This window comes from Gorilla gorilla, chromosome 6, assembly GCF_029281585.2.
Source record: "Gorilla gorilla gorilla isolate KB3781 chromosome 6, NHGRI_mGorGor1-v2.1_pri, whole genome shotgun sequence".
In the NCBI taxonomy this organism is placed as follows: domain Eukaryota; kingdom Metazoa; phylum Chordata; class Mammalia; order Primates; family Hominidae; genus Gorilla; species Gorilla gorilla.
In genome coordinates this window covers 35,055,109-35,073,640 of record NC_073230.2, presented here as the reverse complement: position 1 = coordinate 35,073,640, position 18,532 = coordinate 35,055,109, and the positions used below count along the sequence as shown (strand labels likewise).

Sequence of the window (18,532 nt, the reverse complement as noted above, 5' to 3'; positions counted from 1 at the left end):
AGAAACTTGGAGCTGTGAAACATCCTTAGACCTGTGAGCTAATTGTTGGTGCCCTTCAGGGCCCCTCTAAAGGAGTTATGTAGATGGAATTTAATTTCTTTCAGTGGGAGAGAACTCAATTCCTAAGAGAGAGTTGAAATTAACTCTTAGACCTCAGGTCTTACTGATGTCCCTTAAAGGTCTAGAAGGATGGAGCTGCAATAGAAGGAAAGTATGCCATTGTTTTGCATTGTGTTTATTAGAGTAGGATGAACAAATGGGACTAAGTAACATATTTTTGGTATAGTATAGGAGTAGAGAAGTATGACTACTACAACTTTTTTTTTCTTATTTCACTGAGCTCTATTTTTCTTGAGTAAACTTGAACTGTTTGCCAGGAAATAGTTGCCTCTTCTAGAGTCTCAATATTTATGAAGGTGTAGGAAAGGTTTTCATGCAACTTAAGCGCTTATTTCTTTGTAATTTGATGGAAAATTTTTTAATTTTTAGAATTATTTGTAGCAAGTCCTCATTATATATCAAAATATACAGGTTGAATGTATCTCATTGTAGATTATAAAATGCTGCATTGTCTTTAGAGTGAAACATTAAAAGAGAATATCTTGTTTTGTTGTTTTAGGGTCTGAGATATTTTATAATATCATTTCCTAGCTTGTTAATACACAATATGCCAGGATACTTGATTTACTGAAATTTTAAAGAGTGACTTATGAAACTGCTTTTTGTTAAAGCTACATTTATCCTGAATTTGATTTAGAAGCTGATAGTCTCTTGTGGAAAATTGAAATGTAATTACTTCTAGCTCTTAATATTTAGATTACACACTCTGTTTGGCTTCCTATTCTTTTACTTTCATCAAATGCACATAAAATACAAAAAGAAAATGTGTAAACTTCTACCACATGAAAAGCAGAGGCATTCCTATTTATAAGATGCTTACATGTCCCTTCACATTTTCTAGTAGAAATACGTTTCTACATGCATAATGTATGTAGAAATATGTCGGTTTTTACATATGTAACTCATTCTGGAGAGAGATCCTCAATAATCTGCCTGGTCGTCTTTTGTCTTTTTTTAACAAAGAGAAAAAAGGCTTTGCAGAAGATGTTGTGACAGTTGGGATGCCGGATTTCTTTTCTTTTTCTTTTTTTTTAAGAGACCTGCCTGTTGCCCAGGCAGGCTGGAGTATGGTGGCGCGATCATAGCTCACCGTAACCTCCAACGCCTGGACTTACGTTATCCTCCCATCTTAGCCTCCCAAGGAGCTGGGACTACTGGTGTGCCCCACTACACCCAGCTAATTTTTCTATTTTTTGGTAGAGATGGAGTCTCACCGTGTTACCCAGACTGGTCTCCACCTCCTGGGTTCAGGCAATCCTCCTGCTCCGGCCTCCCAAAGTGCTGGGATTACAGGCGTGAGTCATTGTGCCCAGCTGATTCTTTCTATTAAAGGAGAGTTTGAGTCAAGGAGGGAGCTCCTGGTCTCTCCTGACCTCTTTGGTTGCCAGTTGGCTGGCCAGGTTTATCAAGGTGAGTATGTGGAAAAGAGCCAGAGAGCTGGGGATGGGGGATGTGAGTAACAGTGCATCTACTCATGCATGCACCTAAGCAAACAGGATAGACAGCGCAATTTTCCTTTGCAGTATGTTCGTGGTCATTATTAAAGCAGAAATGAGGGTTGAGAGAGTGCCCTGATGCCTATTCATATATCTTTATTCTGTATGTAGTTTCCACATAAGTTTCGGTAGCTCATACTGTTAGCCTTCGTGGTGGTACTTGCAGTCATTGTAGTAAGTGTTTATGTCCTTGTCCTGACCTTTTCTTTTCTGAAACAGACTTTTCTTTCCTGAAACAGACTTTTCTTTTCTGAAACAGATATTTTTTTCTTTTTTTTTTTTTGCTTGAAAATACAGACTGGAGGATGGTGGGGACTGGGACTTGAGATTTTGTTAGGGGATTTTGCTGCCCACCAAATCACTAATGAATCCTACAGTTGAGTTACCAGCGTTGTTGTACTAGAATATTTTTCTTAGTCAAAGTGTATACCAAAGATTATGCTGTTTAGGAATCCAACTTGGAAGAACCCATGAGAAGTGTGTCTGTTCCCAGGACTGCTGGGTTTTGCCCTTTTACCCTCAACTCCCTTCACACTTTTAAAAATAAACGATAGATTTGATTTCACAGAAACTGCATCTGTATATGTATAATGATGTGCCTTTATTTTGGGCAGTAAGCTTTTTTTTTTTTTTTTGGTCATTTGCAAACAAGGATTAGTCTTTATGCACTGTCACTGTTATAGGCATGCATGAAAAGTGGATCCTGTTTGTGCTCTAGAAACTGCTTACATTTTAATTTAAATAATGTGCCTTTGCAATTTTTTTTAAAGGTAGTATCTTCCCCAGCAGATGTTGCTGAAAAAGCTGACAGAATTATTACAATGCTGCCCACCAGTATCAATGCAATAGAAGCTTATTCCGGAGCAAATGGGATTCTAAAGTATGTATTTCTCACCTGTGGATATTTTCTTGTTATGATAGTTCATGAATTTCACGTGTTAGAACTATTAGGAAATTACAATTGTGTTTGTTAAACCTTTCTATACTGTTTTTATTTCATAAAGTGAATAGTGTGGTGGTTTTCTCATTGTAAAAGGCTTATTTTTTCACTGAAGTCAAGTATGTGACAATGTGTATAAAATTTTTTGGTTCCGTTTCTTTCCTTTAACTCTTGCGTTAAACTTACCCTTTCACTAGTAACATGTTTAAGAGACTTTTAAAGCTTACATTTGAAACTGCAACTGTTAATAATGTAATTTTCTTACAGCTTATAGAAATTCAGGAAAAGGGTTTTATGAAAAATATAGCCAAACATTGGAAAGAACACCATCGTTTAACATTTTATTATACGAAAAAAAGTTATGTCCTGTGGGTTAGTACGTTTGTACTAAGAACTTTGGGAAGTTGGAATTAAAGGTTAGCAGTAGCTCTTTAACCCATTTATGTCAGAGGTTGCAAATTTTTTTGTGAAAAATCAGACCTTGGCAATGACCTTGAGTAGTAGGATGTACTGCTTGAGCAGTAGGATGTAAATAACTCCCACAAACTTAGCGTAAATGGAATACTAGGCATAAATGGGTTAAGTAAAATACAGTTTAGGTCAGTTTCCTAATCAGTGCCTGTCTTCCCTGGCTCTGAGAAACCTTTTGGTTAATTGCTGCTTATTGCCAAACCCTTGCGGTTATGTTAGGATGATAGTGATTGAATTCCCAGCTTAGTTTTCTCATGTCACTGTTTCTATTCCTAACTTATTTTGTCGTTGAATTTCAGCAAAGAGCTAGAGCAAACTGGTAGACACTGTAGTCACAAGAAGGGCTAAAAGAAAGGGTTTAATTTCAGGAAACTGTAATATGTGAAATTTAAAGTGTCTGGTAATTGAATTGTGTTGGAAAACTAACCAACTTGGAAGGAAGCAAAAGACACTTGGATATTAGGCAGAAAACTGATAAGATAAATGTTTAGATTTCAGGGAAGGTTAAAAGACACTCATTTTGGATGGAGCTCTCAGGGCCACCGTGTGTGTGGTCCAGAGGCATCCTAGCTGTCCTGTTACCTAGCCTGTTACAGTTATGGTCCTGCTTTACCTCTGAAGGAAAAGTTACTAAAAACTTCTGAGGAGACATAGCCCTACATTTGTTAATATCCTTTGCTAAGGAATATGGTGACTAGCTATCAGAACAGTTTGGTCCAGGGAGTGTTTTTAAAAAGTTTGACTTTACATTGAACTATAATTTGCTTCTTATGGGTGATTCTTTATTTTTTTCTGGGTGAGGATCATTTCCATACACCCAGTGCATGTATAATTTTTGGGATGATTTTCCATTTGTTGAAAGGTTTAAGATCTTAAAATATTAAGATCACAGATTGATAAACTTAATTCTTATTCTTTTAGGCTAAAGAGAAACCTACATACTCTTAGAGTATGCTATTTCTCTTCTGTGAAATATACCCAACAATTGCATTCGAATTGTAACAATTCATATGTCTAAAATTGTTGTTTAAACAATTTTTAATATGTATATTTTTCTTTTTATTTTAGACGAGGTCTTGCTATGTTGCCTAGTCTGGTCTCCAACCTGTGGCCTCAAGTGATCCTTCTGCCTTGGCCTCCTAGAGTGCTGGGATTACAGCTTTAAGCCACCATGCCTGGTTATGTTTAAACCATTTTGTGTGCTATTTTTTTAATAGAAAGATTTTTCCTTTTAATAGTTTTTATCAGTGATTTTTCTGTTTTCTTCTTCAGTATTTATATTTATTCAGTTTTAATTTTCTTATCATGATTCCATGCCCTCTGGGTTAGTATATCTATAGTAAGAACTTTGGAAAGTTTGGCCAGGCACAGTAGCTCACACCTGTAATCCCACCACTTTGGGAGACTGAGGCAGGATGATTGGTTGAGCCCAGGAGTTCAAGATCAGCCTGGACAACATGGTGAGATCCCATCTCTATAAATATAAAATTTAAAACTTAGACGGGTATGGTGGCATGCACCTGTGGTCGCAGCTACTTGGGAGGCTGAGGTGGGAGACCCTGTCTTAAAGAACTTTGGAAAGTTTGAATTAAAGGTTAGCCATACCCTTTAAATAAATTATAATTTAGGTTAGAGTTTCCTAGCTAGTGAAGATAGACACTGCCTTATAGTGTGTATATATATATAAGTTACCCTAAAAAGCCAAAAAGACTGTGAGATTTCCAGATTCTTTCATATATTTTCCTTTCTACCTGCTTGATATTTTATTTTGTCATTAAAGTTACAATTATAAAATAATATGCCATCCCAACACAAATGGCTAGATTTTAATTGGTTATGTTTATTCTTCATTGTGGAAATAACACGGATATATGAAATTTGCAGTATGGCTTGTTAAAGACAAATAAATTACTTTTTAAAGATCCAACTACTTTACAGACAAAAATTTAAGTCCTATCTAATACCCTTTTAAAGTTAATAGGTGTTTTAAATTGCTTACATCTTAGCTTCATGTTTATTATTATGGTTAGTGTGTAGTTCATCTGAAATCAGAATTTATACCATGTAGTATATTAGGTTTTATTAGGTTTTTTTTGGATCTTTTGAAAGAGTTTGGGTTTACTTTTGAAGTACAATTGGTCTCAAAAAGAATGAGATTTTTAAACGTGTTCTAATTAATAATGTTTTTAATACTAAACTAAAATCCTCCTTGATATATGGCAGCTTTTCAGCAGATTCTAATTCTGTAGGTAGTTGCATGAAATTTTTACTCAGAGTTGTAAACTACAAATATTTTTATTTATTTACTTAGAAAAGTGAAGAAGGGCTCATTATTAATAGATTCCAGCACTATTGATCCTGCAGTTTCAAAAGAATTGGCCAAAGAAGTTGAGAAAATGGGAGCAGTTTTCATGGATGCCCCTGTTTCTGGTGGTAAGTGGTAGCTAAAATATATGCAAACCTATTTATGTTTGTCAAAAGTAGCGATTATGGTTTTGTTGTACCATATGGTTTTGTGGTAGTTATTTTTAGACTTGTTACAGGATTCTCATTAAAAATAAAACCAAACTGATACATTATTTAGTACTCTCAAGTCTAAATAACTAACATTGTTAGTCTTAAATTCAGATAAAAAAGTGTCATAACTTTGAAGTGTTGTGAATTTTTGGTCCATTTACTGTGGATAGGAATACATCAGTTTTTAGAAAATTTTTTTTGGAACTAATGAAAAAAAAATCAGCTTAAATAATCCTGTAACTGTTAAAGAAATTGAACAAGTGGGAAAAAAAGAAAAACAGTTGTTTCACAAGGGAAGCATTGGCTCAGATCATTTTACAGATGAATATTACCAAAATTTCAAGGAGCAGATCGTCTAAATTTTATACGAACTTTTCCAGAGAACAGGAAAAGAGGAAATACTTCCCAATTCATTCTGTAAGACCTGTGTAACTCTGATATTTACACCAGATAGAAATGTTATAAAAGAGAAAAAATAAATATAGGTTTATTTTAGTCATGAATGTAGATGTAAAAACTTTATATTAGCAAACTGAATCCAACCGTGTATGAATGAGATTAAACACTATAACCAAGTTTCCTTTAGCCCATGTATGCTGAGATGGCTTAATTTTAGAAAATCTGTGCATATAATTTACCATGTTAACATGGTTAAAAGTCATATGATTGTCTCAATTAGAAGAAAAGACCCACTAATGAAATGCTAAAAACTTACTATTAACTCATACATTAATAGCAGGTATCTGGGTAGTTTGGAATGGCAGGATTATAGTATGACTTCTCTGTAATTTCCAAGATTACTGTGTAATCAGAATTACTGTGTACACATTTATATTATGTATTTGTAGCAGTATAGCAGTAGACAGCAGAATGTGAATTTTATCCCAGTGACATTAAACTTGATTGTGGGCTTTAGAATTAAAAAGTAAAATATAATAATTTAAATCATTTCGTATTTTTTTATAAAGAACTTAATGATCTTGTAGAGGTACCTTATATCCCAAATGATTTTTGAATATAGGTGGAGGAATAAATAATTGCTGGCTCTTCTGATTGTTATATTGAATTACTTAAATAGGATTTAGGTATAAAAATTTATGATGTGGTATAGGTACTTTGGTTAAAAGTACCTACAAAATACTAATAAGCAGTTTTAAGGTTGGCGTTAATGTGGTTTTTATTGGATGGAATTAATAAACTGAACAGGTCTTTCTTAGAGTGGTTCTGCAGTTGAATTTGAAAATTGGTATGGTACAAATGTTCTTGCCATTGATTGATTTTCTTTGGTCTCAAGAGTACAACCTGAAATTATAATCTGATAATAAAAAATACCAATTTGATTTTTAAACATTATTTTAACCTTTAAAATATAATCTTATGAGAAAACTTTGAAATTACTCTTTTGTTCTTATCAAGCAATTTTTAAACTTTGGTTTGTTGTTTTAGTGTACAAAAATGCTAACATAACTGAATACACCTGAACCTGCACATGTAGTAGGTTAAAAGCTTTGTGCAGGGATGATTTGTGGTAATTTGTTGATTGACACATGATCATTATGAGGTTAACCAGTATATAATAGCAGCTTATTTATATTGGTCTTATTGTTATTATGTTCATATTTTTTAATATGGTATGTTACAAACTGTTCCACCTTCCCACTTAAATAGGCTGGTTTAAAAATTACTGTATTTTAACTAAATAAAGTTAAACCAAAGTGTTATAGGACCACTAGGTTTGATTGCTTGTTGCATGGTAACAGACCAGTATGCAGACACAATGGGAGTTGCAGTAGAGAAAGAGTTTAATAATTGTAGGGCAGTCAAATGAGACGGAGGAACCTTCAAATCCTCCTCCCTCCAGGGTTTGGAGATGGAGCTTGTAAAGGGTCTGAACAGGTAGGGCTAAAATGTGGGGATTGCTGATTGGTCAAGAAGCAAGGGGTGAATTCCTGGGACAGGGAGATGAAGAAACCGCATTCCTGTGCAGAGTTGGTTGGTTCCTTGGTTGAGGTCTTGAGACTGGTTGGCTTCAGCCATTCTGCTGGAATTCAGGACCTGAAAAACACCATAAGCAATTCTTGGGTAAAAAGGTCCAGTGTCAGAGATTCTGTCTATAGGAACAATGGGGGAGCAGGTGGTCAGCATGCCGCATGACCCTTGGTTAGTTACCAGCTACAGGGAAGTGGGTTGAAGTACCCCAGTGCACCCTGGTCAATGCCTGACTATAATTCTGCCTAAAGCCTGGCTTGTAGTTCTCCATCAACTCTGTGAGGGTGGTTTCAAAAGGGATGTGGGGAAAGCATGGCTTAGATACCCAAAATGGGCCCACAGTTTTATAGAAGTCCAGTTTTCATCAATCTTGAAACATGGAATCTTCGAGATCATTTGAACAAAACTTGAAGAATTTCTCCCCATCCCTTTCTCCCAAGTCTTCATCTATTTCCTATTCCAGACTTTAAAAAATGCATCATGGATTTATATATAGGTACATACAAATAGAGTAGTATTCTAAAACTGTAAATGGGAACATACTATACTTCTGTTATCCTATGGTTAGTATTTTAAAGAGAAGTTTTTTTAAAAAACTCAGATGAATTTAAAATAGTAATGATTTTTGAGAAGCAATTGGTTTCTTCAGTCAAGCGTTTCCCCCTACTTCCTGGTAAGTATTATTCTGGGGAGTAAAGTAAGAATTATTACTTAATCATTTTTCTAGCCTATGGAGTAACAGATGGAAAGTTTTCCTCAGGTTTCATTTTGATACTTATTAGACCCACTGTGTAATGGCTCCTGCGTACATTATCCTTATTAGAAAGAATACAATTGTATTTAAGTGCTATATGACTTCTTTTAAAAATCGAAAGTAATGCTTAAACTGTTATGTTTATCATCCTGAAACCAATGTGAAGAACCACTTTAATATTTGTGTAGTTATCACTTTATAGTATAGATAGTAGTTTATAAAGCACTTTGGCATGCCTCAGCCTATTTGGTGCTTCTTTTTGTTTGTTTTAATTTTAATTTTTGTGGGTATATAATAGGTGTATATACTTAAAGGGTAGATGAAATGTTTCGATACTGGCATGCACTGCCTAATAATCACATCATGTAAAATGGGGTTGGTGCTTCTTTTTGAAGCTGTCAAACTGTACATCTTTTTTTTTTTTTTTTTTTTTTGAGACGGAGTCTCACTCTGTCACCCAGGCTGGAGTGCAGTGGTGCAATCTTGGCTCACTGCAACCTCTGCCTCCCAGGGTCAAGCAGTTCTCCCTGCCTCAGCCTCCCGAGTAGCTGAGATTACAGGCGCCTGCCACCACACCTGGCTAATTTTTATATTTTTAGTAGAGACAGGTTTTCACCATGTTGGCCAGTTTGGTCTTGAACTCCTGACCTTAGGTGTTCTGCCCTCCTTAGCCTCCCAAAGTGCTGGGAATACAGGCGTGAGCCACCATGCCTGGCCTTAAAGTGTACATCTTTATCAGAGCCCACATCACGCTATATTTCTAGGCTATGATTCTCTTCCTCTTGAGTTTGAGCTTTTTTAGTGCAGGGAGTAAGCTTTTTTCCCCAATTTTTAAAATTAAATATTGAATATATGTACAACATATTTATAAAATATATGTGCGGTATAAAGTGTAAGTATACATTGAACTAATACGTACCCCCTACTCAGTTTAAGAACTAGAGCCTTGCTATTTATTACCTTTGAAGTTCTTGTTTCCCCGATCCTATTTTCTTTTCTCTCAACCAGCATCCTGAATTTCATGTCTCATTCCCATGCTTTTTTTTTTAAGTTTAACTCCATATGTTTTTATTTCTAAACAGTAGTTTATTTTCCACCTTTGGAACATTATAGAAATGTTCCATAATGAGCATATTCTGTGACTTGCTTTTTCACTTTACACTGTATTTCTGAGTTTCAACCCTGGTGTTACTAGAGCCACTGGCTTACTTGGTACCTGTGTGAGAATTAGAAAGGGCACCTCTCTATACCAAAATAGCCCTTCAGGTGAGCACAATGAACCTTTGTATAAAGAAAAAGGTATGCCTTTCTGTGGACACATGTAGCCTTATGTCAGGGTTTGCGGTTTGACACATTGAATGTAGATTAAATGTCAGCCCCTGCTCACGCATTTGGCTAGATGCCCATGTGCAGTACATAAAGTGTATTGCCATTATATGGTTGTTACGTGCAGTTCTTTCATTTTAACTGCTCTGTGGTATTGTTCTATATAAATACATCACTATTTTTTCTTTCTATTGTGATATACATTTGGATTATTTCCAAGTTAAAAAAATATTGGCATTCTTACACACCATGGAAAGGTGTCTTTTTAGTCTCTGTTTTTCCAGTGTAATGCTTAGAACATGGTTGGTCTTCAGTAAATGTTTAAAAACTTGAGTTGACTTCAACTGGAAAAACAACCATGTGAAATAGACAGGATAAGCAGTGATACTCCCATTTTACCAAGGGTGGAAGTAACACCAAGAGATATTAGATAACTTACCTCAAGACCATACTGTTGATCAGTGGCAGAATTGAAGGACTGATATGATGGTTCTTTAATGCATATTCTACTGTATTAGGAAATAATATTTTCTAGAGTTCTCATATATTTCAAGAGGGAAATAAAGGTTGCTAAATGGAAGAATTAGTGACCTTAGGGCTAAGCAGCAGATGAACATTCCAGCTAGACCCAATCTAAAGTGCTTACCTACAGAATTGTGAACAAGTAAGGCCACTAAATTTGGGGGTGGATGTTATGTAGCAGTAAATAACTGATGCAGCCAATAAAGTTGGTATTTCCATAATTATGTAGAAGTATTTAATGTTGCTTGTATTATCAGTGTGCTACCTGTGCTTATTTAGTACAAGTGTTATAAACTCTTTCTGAAGGAGAATTATTGTAATGCGGTTTTGATATGAAGGCCAGCTTTAACATTACTATAGCCTTGGAATATGTTTTGAAGTCAGGTAATGTGGCATCTCTAGCCTTGTTCTTGTTGCTGAGGATTGATTTGAATAATCGGGCTCTTTTCTGGTCCATACAAATTTTAGGATTTTTTTTTTCTGATATTGTGAAAAATAACTTGGTAATTTGGTAGAAATTGCATTGAATATTTAGATTGCTGTGGGCAATATGGTCATTTTAACAATATTAATTTGGCCGGGCATGCGGTGGCTTATGCTTGTAATCCCAGCACTTTGGGAAGCCAAGGCAGGTGGATCACTTGAGCTCAGGCATTCGACACCAACCTGGGCAACAATGTGAAACCTGTCTCTACTAAAAATACAAAAATTTGGCTGGCCACGGTGGCATGCGCCTGTGGTCCTAGCTACTTGGTAGGCTGAGGCGGGAGAATCACTTGCGCTCGGGAGGCAGAGGTTGCAGTGAGCTGAGATCGCACCATTGCATTCCAGCCTGGGTGACAGAGTGAGACCTTGTCTCAAAAAACAAAAAACAATATTAATTCTTGTGATCTATGAGCATGTCATGTTTTTCCATTTGGTTATGTCATCTTCAGTTTCTTTCATCAGTGTTTTGTAGTTTTTCTTGTAGAGATCTTTCACCTTGTTAAATTTATTCTTAGATACTTTTATTTTATTTTTCATAGCTATTATAAGTGGGATTGCTTTCTTGATGTTCTTCTCGGCTAGATCACTCTTGGTTTATAGAAATGCTACTGATTTTTGTGTGTTGATTTTGTATCCTATAACTTTACTGAATTTATTTATCAAATCTAAGACTTCTGGGTTGAGTTTTAGGTTTTTCTAGGTGTAAGATCATATCATCAGCAAAAAGGGACAGTTTAACTTCCTTTATTCTGATTTTGATGACTTTTATTTCTTTCTCTTTCCTGACTGCTCTGGCTAGGACTTTCAGCACTATGTTAAATAGGAGTGGTGAAAGTGGGTATCTTTGTCTTGTTTCAGTTCTTAGAGAAAAAGCTTTCAACTTTCCCCCATTCCATATGATGTTAGCTGTGAGTTTGTTGTATATGGCCTTTATTATTTTGAGGTATGTTCCTTCTATGCCTAGTTTGTTGAGGATTATTATGAAGGGATGTGGAATTTTATCAAAGCTTCCTGTGTCTATTGAGATGATCATACGGTTTTTGTCCTTCATTCTGTTGTGATGTATCACATTTGTTGATTTGCATAGAACCATCCTTACATCCCTGGTGTAAATCTCACTTGATCGTGGTGTATTATCTTTTTGATATGCTACTGGATTCTGTTTGCTAGTATTTTGTTGAGAATTTTTGCACCTGTGTTCATCAGGTATATAGGCCTGTAGTTTTCTTTTTTTGTTGTGTCCTTGTCTGATTTTGGGATCAGGGTGATTCCAGCTTCATAGAATGAGTTAGGGAGAATTCTCCCCATTTCAGTTTTTGGGAATAGTTTCAAAAAGATTAGTATTAGTTTGGTAGAACTCAGCTGTCAGTTTGTCTGGTCCTGGACTTTTCCATGTTGAAAGATGTTTTATTATTCTTTCCATCTTGCTACCTATAATGTCAGTTCAGGTTTTCTATTTCTTTCTGATTCAATCTTGGTAGGTCGTATGTTTCTAGAAATTTTTCATTTCCTGTAGGGTTTTCCTGCTTTTTAAGCGTATAGTAGTTCATAATAGTCTCTGATGATCTTTTGTATTTCTATGGTATCAGTTGTAATGTGTCATTTTTCATTTGATTTTATTTGAGGCTTCTCTCTTCTTTTCCTGGTTAAACTAGCCAATGGTTTATCAATTTTATTTATCTTTTTGAAGAGCCAAATTTTTGTTTTGTTGATCCTTTGTATTTTTAAGTCTCTATTTCATCTAGCTCTGCTGTGATCTTTATTATTTATTTTCTCCTGTTCATTTTATGTTATGTTATGATCTTTGGGCATTTATTGCTATAAACTTTTCTCTTAGTACTGCTTTGGCTGTATCCCAGAGGTTTTGGTATGTTGTGTTTCTGTTTTCATTTGTTCCAATAAATTTTTTTAATTTCCATGTTTTCTTATTTTTAACTTTTTTTTAAAAAATAGGCTCTTGCCTTGTCATCCAGGCTGGAGTGCAGTGGTGCAATCACAGCTGACTGCAGCCTCAATCTCCTGGACACAAGGGGTCCTCCAGCCTCAGACTCTCGAGTAGCTGGGACTACAGGTGTGTACCACCATACCTGTCTAATTTTTGTAGAGACGGATTCTCACTGTTTTCCCAGTCTAGTCTTGAACTCCTGGGCTCAAGTGATCCTCCTACCTTGGCCTCCCAAAGTGCTGGCCTCCCAAAGTGCTGGGATTACAGCCATGAGTCATGGTGCCCAGCCTTTATTTTCATCTTAATTTCTTAGTCAACCCCAGTGGTCATTCAGGAGCATGTTTCCCCGCCACCCCACCCATGTATTTGTAGAATTCTTCTTTGTATTAATTTTAGTTATATTTTATTGTGGCGCGAAGAGATACTTAACAGGTTTTCAGTTTTTTGTTTGTTTGAGATCGAGTCTCGCTTTGTCACCCAGGCTGTAATGCAGTGGTGCCATCCCGGCTCACTGCAACCTCCACATCCCAGGTTGAAGCGATTTTTCTGCCTCAGCCTCCTGAGTAGCTGGGTTTACAGGCTTGTGCTGCCACACCTGGCTCATTTTTGTATTTTTAGTAAAGACGGAGTTTCACTGTGTTGGTCAGGCTGGTCTCAAACCGCTGACCTCAAGTGGTCTGCCTGCCTTGGCCTCCCAAGGTGCTGGGATTACAGGTGTGAGCCACCGCGCCCGGCTGTTTTCAGTTTTTTAAAAGTTATTCAGACTTATTTTGTGGCCTAATAAAAGGTCTATTCTGGAGAATGTTCCATATACTGATGGAAAAAATGTATATTCTGCAACTGTTGGATAAAATGTGCTGTAAATGTCTGTTAGGTCCATTTTGTGTAAACTCCAGTTTAAATTCAACGTTTTTTTCTTGACTTCCTGTCTAGGTGATCTGTTTAACATTGAGAATTGGGTGTTGAAGCCCCCAACTATTATTGGATCTCTCTTTCAGATCTAGTAATATTTGTTTTATGAATCTGGGTGCTCCAGTGTTGGGTGTATATATATTTGGAATTGTTATATCATCTTGCTGGATTGATTCCTTTTTCATTATTTAATGCCCCACCATTAATGATTGTCTTTTTTTATTATTCTTTATTTAAAGTCTGTTTGATGTAAGTATAACGATTCTTGCTTGCTATTGGTTTCTGTTTGCATGGAATATCTTTTTCCATTCTTTTACTTTAGCTGTGTATGTGTCCTTATTAGTGAGGTGAGTTTCTTGTAAGCAGTTGGATTGTTTTTTTTTAAATCCATTCAACCTTTATGTATCTTTTAAGTGGATAATTTAATCTGTTTAGTTACTATCAAGGTTATTATTGATATGCAAGGCTTTGTCCCTGTCATATTGTTATTATTTTCTGATGGTGTTATATATTTTGTTTCTTTCCTTTTCTCTCATTGTTAGTCATTATGGCATGGTGGATTTCTGTATTGGTACCATTTGAGTCCTTTTTTCTTTGTGTGATTGCTTTGCTGGTGAGTTTTATACTTTCATGTGTTTTCATGATGGTAAATGTCTTTTTGCTTCCAGGTTTAGGACTCCCTTGATTATTTCTTGTAGGGCTGGGCTAGTGGTAATGAATTCCTTGAGCATTTGCTTCTCTGGAGAAGACTTTATTTCTTCTTCATTTGTGAACAGTAATTTTGTTGGATACAGTATTCTTGGCTGCCAGGGTTTTTTTTTTGTTTTGTTTTGTTTTGTTTTTGTTGTTGTTGTTGTTGTTTTTCCTGTCAGCACTTTGAATATATCATCCTATTCTCTTCTGGTCTATAACGTTTCTGCCAATAAATCTTCTGTTAGTCTGATGGGGGTCCCTTTATAGGTGACCAGATGCTTTTGTCTTGCTATTTAGCTTAGACTTTATTTATTTATTTATTAGAAACAAGGTCTCAGTCTGTTGCCCAGGCTGGAGTGCAGTGGTGTGATCAAAGTTCACTGCACCCTTGAACTCATGGGTTCAAGCGATTCCCCCCAACCCCAACCTCCTGAGTAGCTGGGACCACAGGTACGCATCACAATGCCCAGCTAATTTAAAAGTTTTGTAGCGATGGAATCTCAGTATATTGCCCAGGCTGATCTCAAACTCCTGGGCTCAAGCGCTCCTCCACCTTGGCTTCCTAAAGTGTTGGGATTACAGGAGTGAGCCACCATATCCCGCTGGATTCGACTTTAGACAGTCTGATTAAAATGTGTAGTGAAGAAGATCTTTTAGCATTGTATCTTTCTGGGAATTGGTGAACCTCCTGTATCTGAATATTTAAATCTCTTGCTAGACTTAGGAAGTTTTCACCTATTCTTTTGTTAAATAGATTTTCTAATCTTTTCACTTTCTCTGTGGGTTTGGAGATACTGATAATTTGTATATTTGGTCACTGTATGTTGTCCCAAATGTCATGAATGCTTTACTCATTCTTTTTAATTATTTTTGTCTGACTGCATTATTTCAAAAAATCTATCTTCAAGTTCTGAGCTTTTTATCTTCTCCTTGTGTAGTTTATTGTTGAAGCTTTCTAATGTATTTTATATTTCCTCCAATAAGTTCTTTAGTTCCAGAGTTTCTACTTGTTGCTTCTTAAAGGTATCTATCTCTTTGGTAAATTTCACATTCATATCCTTAATTGTTATTCTGATTTGTTTGCATTGTGTTTTGGAATTAATCTGTTTTTCACTGAGCTTCTTCAAAATCAATATTTTAAATGTATTATCTGGAATTTTGAAGATTTTTAAAAATTAAAATATATTGTTGTAGAATTGTTGTATTCCTTTGGAGATGTCATATTTCCTTGCTTTTTCATGTTTCCTGTGTCCTCATGTTGATATCTGTGCATCTGGCGTAACAGTCTCTTCCTCCTATTTTTGAATTTACTTTTTATAGGGGAAGACTTTTTCTTAAAGGTGTATCTGTGGTTTCATGATTGAGCAGGGCTCTTTGGCTTTGATTACGGTTGCATGCACTATTATAGTCACTGCATGGTTTCCTTGGCTGTAAATAGCTTTTCTGGTATCTGTTATTTCCTTGGAGGGTTAGGGTGAAGTTATTAGTGGAAGCTGTGGTGAAGTTGTGGTGTGGACTGGGAAGCCAGGTAGGCCAGTGTTCAGGCCCTAGTGGTGGCAGCAGTGGGCTGTGCATGCTTTGTTCCCCAGGGCAATTGATACAGTTTGGATATTTGTCTCCCCAAGTCTCATGTTGATATGTAATCCCTAGTGTTGGAGGTGAAGCCTGGTGGGAGGTCACGGGGGCAGATTTCTTACGAAAGTTTAACACCATCCCCTTGGTGCTGTCCTTGCAATAATGAGTAACTACTCAGGAGACCTGGTTGTTTAAAAGTGTGTGGCACCTTCCCCCTTCTCTCTTGCTCCCACTCTGGCCATGTAATATGCCCAATCCCCCTTTGCCTTCCACTATGAGAAAAAGCTCCCTGAGGGTTATCCAAAAGCTGTGCAGATGCTGATGCCATGCTTCCTGACAACCTGCAGATCCAAAAGCCAATTAAACCTCTTTTATTTATAATACCCAGCCTCAGGTATTTCTTTATAGCAATGCAAGAACAGCCTCATACCTGCTGGCACCTGTGTCAGTGGTTACCAGTGGACCAATTCTTGGGCTTTCACATGGCTTACTCCAATGCCAGTAGTGGCAGTGGGGGCTGGGTAGGTGAGCAGGTTCTTATGTCACTGGCCAGCTGGAGTGGTATGGGCAATGGCAATAGTGGTGGTTTGATTACCTTCTGGGTCCCTATCTGTGTGGGCTGGTGATGGTGGTGGCTGCGATACTGGTGGTGGCTGCAATACAGGGTCACCCCCAACAGCCCCAGACATGCTGCTACCAGGCTTTTCTGCTGTCTATAGCAGCAATGCTGCCATGCTATACAGAGTGGTGTATGGGCCCTGCCTTTGCATGTGAGCCTTAGCATGGAGGCCATGCTGCCAGTGGGGTTTCAGTCACCACTCTCTGCCCCGGATAGGTAGCCCTCCAGCTTGCCTGGCCCAGCCTCCGGTGATAGCAGGAGCAAGTGTACAGAGCGGGGGAAGGGTACCATGCTCTGTGTGAGAGCTTGATCACAGAGGCTGCTCCACCAGTAGGAGAAGAGTTCACTCTTCCTTTGCAAAGCCAAGCACAGGGTTTGTGAATTGCTGGGCTTGGAGTCATTTCTCACAGCCCCAGACAGGGAGCTCTCAGACACTGTAGAGTGTGCTTCAGTTTCCTTTGTCCCAGGTACTGCCTTTCAGCGCACTGCACCATTTTTTTCCTGGGGAGTAGTATACCCTGTGGGTTAAAGCACTTTGGATCCAGCCAGTGCTGTGCCACCACAGCCATTCAGGTCTTGGGGGATGGTGAATGACCCAGGATGAGTTTCCTGTCTGGTGCAGTGCCTGCCCTTGCAGGGTTTCCAGATCTCCACCTGCGCTAGTGTCAGGGTTCATGTAAGTAGAGGAGCTCTCTTGTGGTTCAGATCGCAACAGTCCATTGCAGAGACATGGACTGCTGAAGCTCTTTTACTTACCGTTTTCCTGTAATAGGGAGTCCCTCGGGGCTCTTGGTTGATCTTGGTTAAGCTGGCTGCTTCCTTTCTTCTCTTTCTATGCCTCTGGTGTTTGCTGTGAATTCACCCTTGGACTCTAGTGTTCTCTTCTATTTGAGGTATTTTTATTCCTAATTTTGGCTCTTCTTTCTGGAGAGGGTGGCTGTCTGGTATCTGTCGTCAGCCATTTTCAACCAGGTGTTTTGACCAAGTTGGTGAAAATTTAATATAAGTTGTTGTAGTGTTAGGACTGCTGAGATCAAATGCAGTGTTGTGTCACTTAATGTTAAGCAATTGCGTCATTGTTCTAACATCATAGAGTGTACTTACACAAACCTGAATCTAGGCTGTATTGCCATAGTCTATTGCTCCTAGGCTATAAACCTATACAACGTGTTACTATACTGAATACTGTAGGCAGTTGTAACACAATGGTAAGTATTTGTGTATCTAAACATATCTAAACCTAGAAAAGGTACAATATTAAATACAATATAAAAGATAAAAAATGGCACACCTGTATAGGGCCACTTACCATAAATGGAGCTTGTGAGTCTGGAAATTGCTCTGGATGAGTCAGTGAGTGAGTGGTGAGTGAATGTGAAGGCCCAGGACATTACTGTACACTGCTGTAGACTTGATAAACACTGTATTCTTAGGGTACACTAAACTTATAAAAAATATTTTTCTTTCTTCAATAATAAATCAACTTCAGCTTACTGTAACATTTTTACTTTACAAACTTAAATTTCTAAAAAACTTTCTGACTCTTGTAATAATACTCGAAACAGCAACACATTATACAGCTGTACAAAAATATTTTTTCCTGATATTCTTATTTTATAAGCTTTTTTTCTATTAATTAAAAAATTTTTTTTTTACCTTTTAACTCTTTTCTAAAAAAGGAAGACATGGGGGCTGGGCGCAGTGGCTCATGCCTGTAATTCCAGCACTTTGGGAGGCCAAGGCGAGCACATCACTTGAGCCTGGAAGTTCAAGACCAGCCTGGGTAACATGGCAAGACTCCTTCTCTGCAAAAAATAGAAAAATCAGTTGGGCATGGTGGTGTGCACCTGTAGTCCCATCTACTTAGGAGGCTGAGGTGGGAGAGTCGACTGAGCCTGGAAGATTGAGGGTGCAGTGAGTCGTGATGGCACCACTGCACTACAGCCTAGGTGACAGAAAAACCCTATATTAAAAAAAAAAAAAAAAAAAAAAAACAACGAAGACATGATCACACACATTAGCCTGGGCCTTTCCTAAGCCTTCACATTCACTCATTTGATATTACTGTGCTGTGTGGTTTGGATATATGAGCCCTCCAGACCTCATGTTGAAATTTGATCCCCAGTGTTGGAGGAGAGGCCTCATGGGAAGTATTTGGGCCATGGAG

General features: G+C 37.4%; 1 protein-coding gene and 1 long non-coding RNA gene across 2 annotated transcripts in view; one reads left to right on the top strand and one right to left on the bottom strand.

Annotated features, from left to right (window-relative positions):
* Positions 1 to 18,532, top strand: part of HIBADH (3-hydroxyisobutyrate dehydrogenase) — a 137,352-nt gene that overhangs the window by 27,953 nt on the left and 90,867 nt on the right. The window contains exons 3-4 of the mRNA XM_004045229.5: positions 2,387 to 2,496; positions 5,339 to 5,460. Of these exons, the coding sequence (XP_004045277.1) occupies positions 2,387 to 2,496; positions 5,339 to 5,460 (232 nt within the window). The remainder of the gene's footprint in view (positions 1 to 2,386; positions 2,497 to 5,338; positions 5,461 to 18,532) is intronic.
* LOC134758908 (uncharacterized) lies at positions 7,329 to 17,409 on the bottom strand. The gene is made up of 2 exons (XR_010134628.1): positions 17,122 to 17,409; positions 7,329 to 7,599 (listed from the first exon to the last, which is right to left on the bottom strand). It is a non-coding gene; the product is annotated as an uncharacterized lncRNA (long non-coding RNA).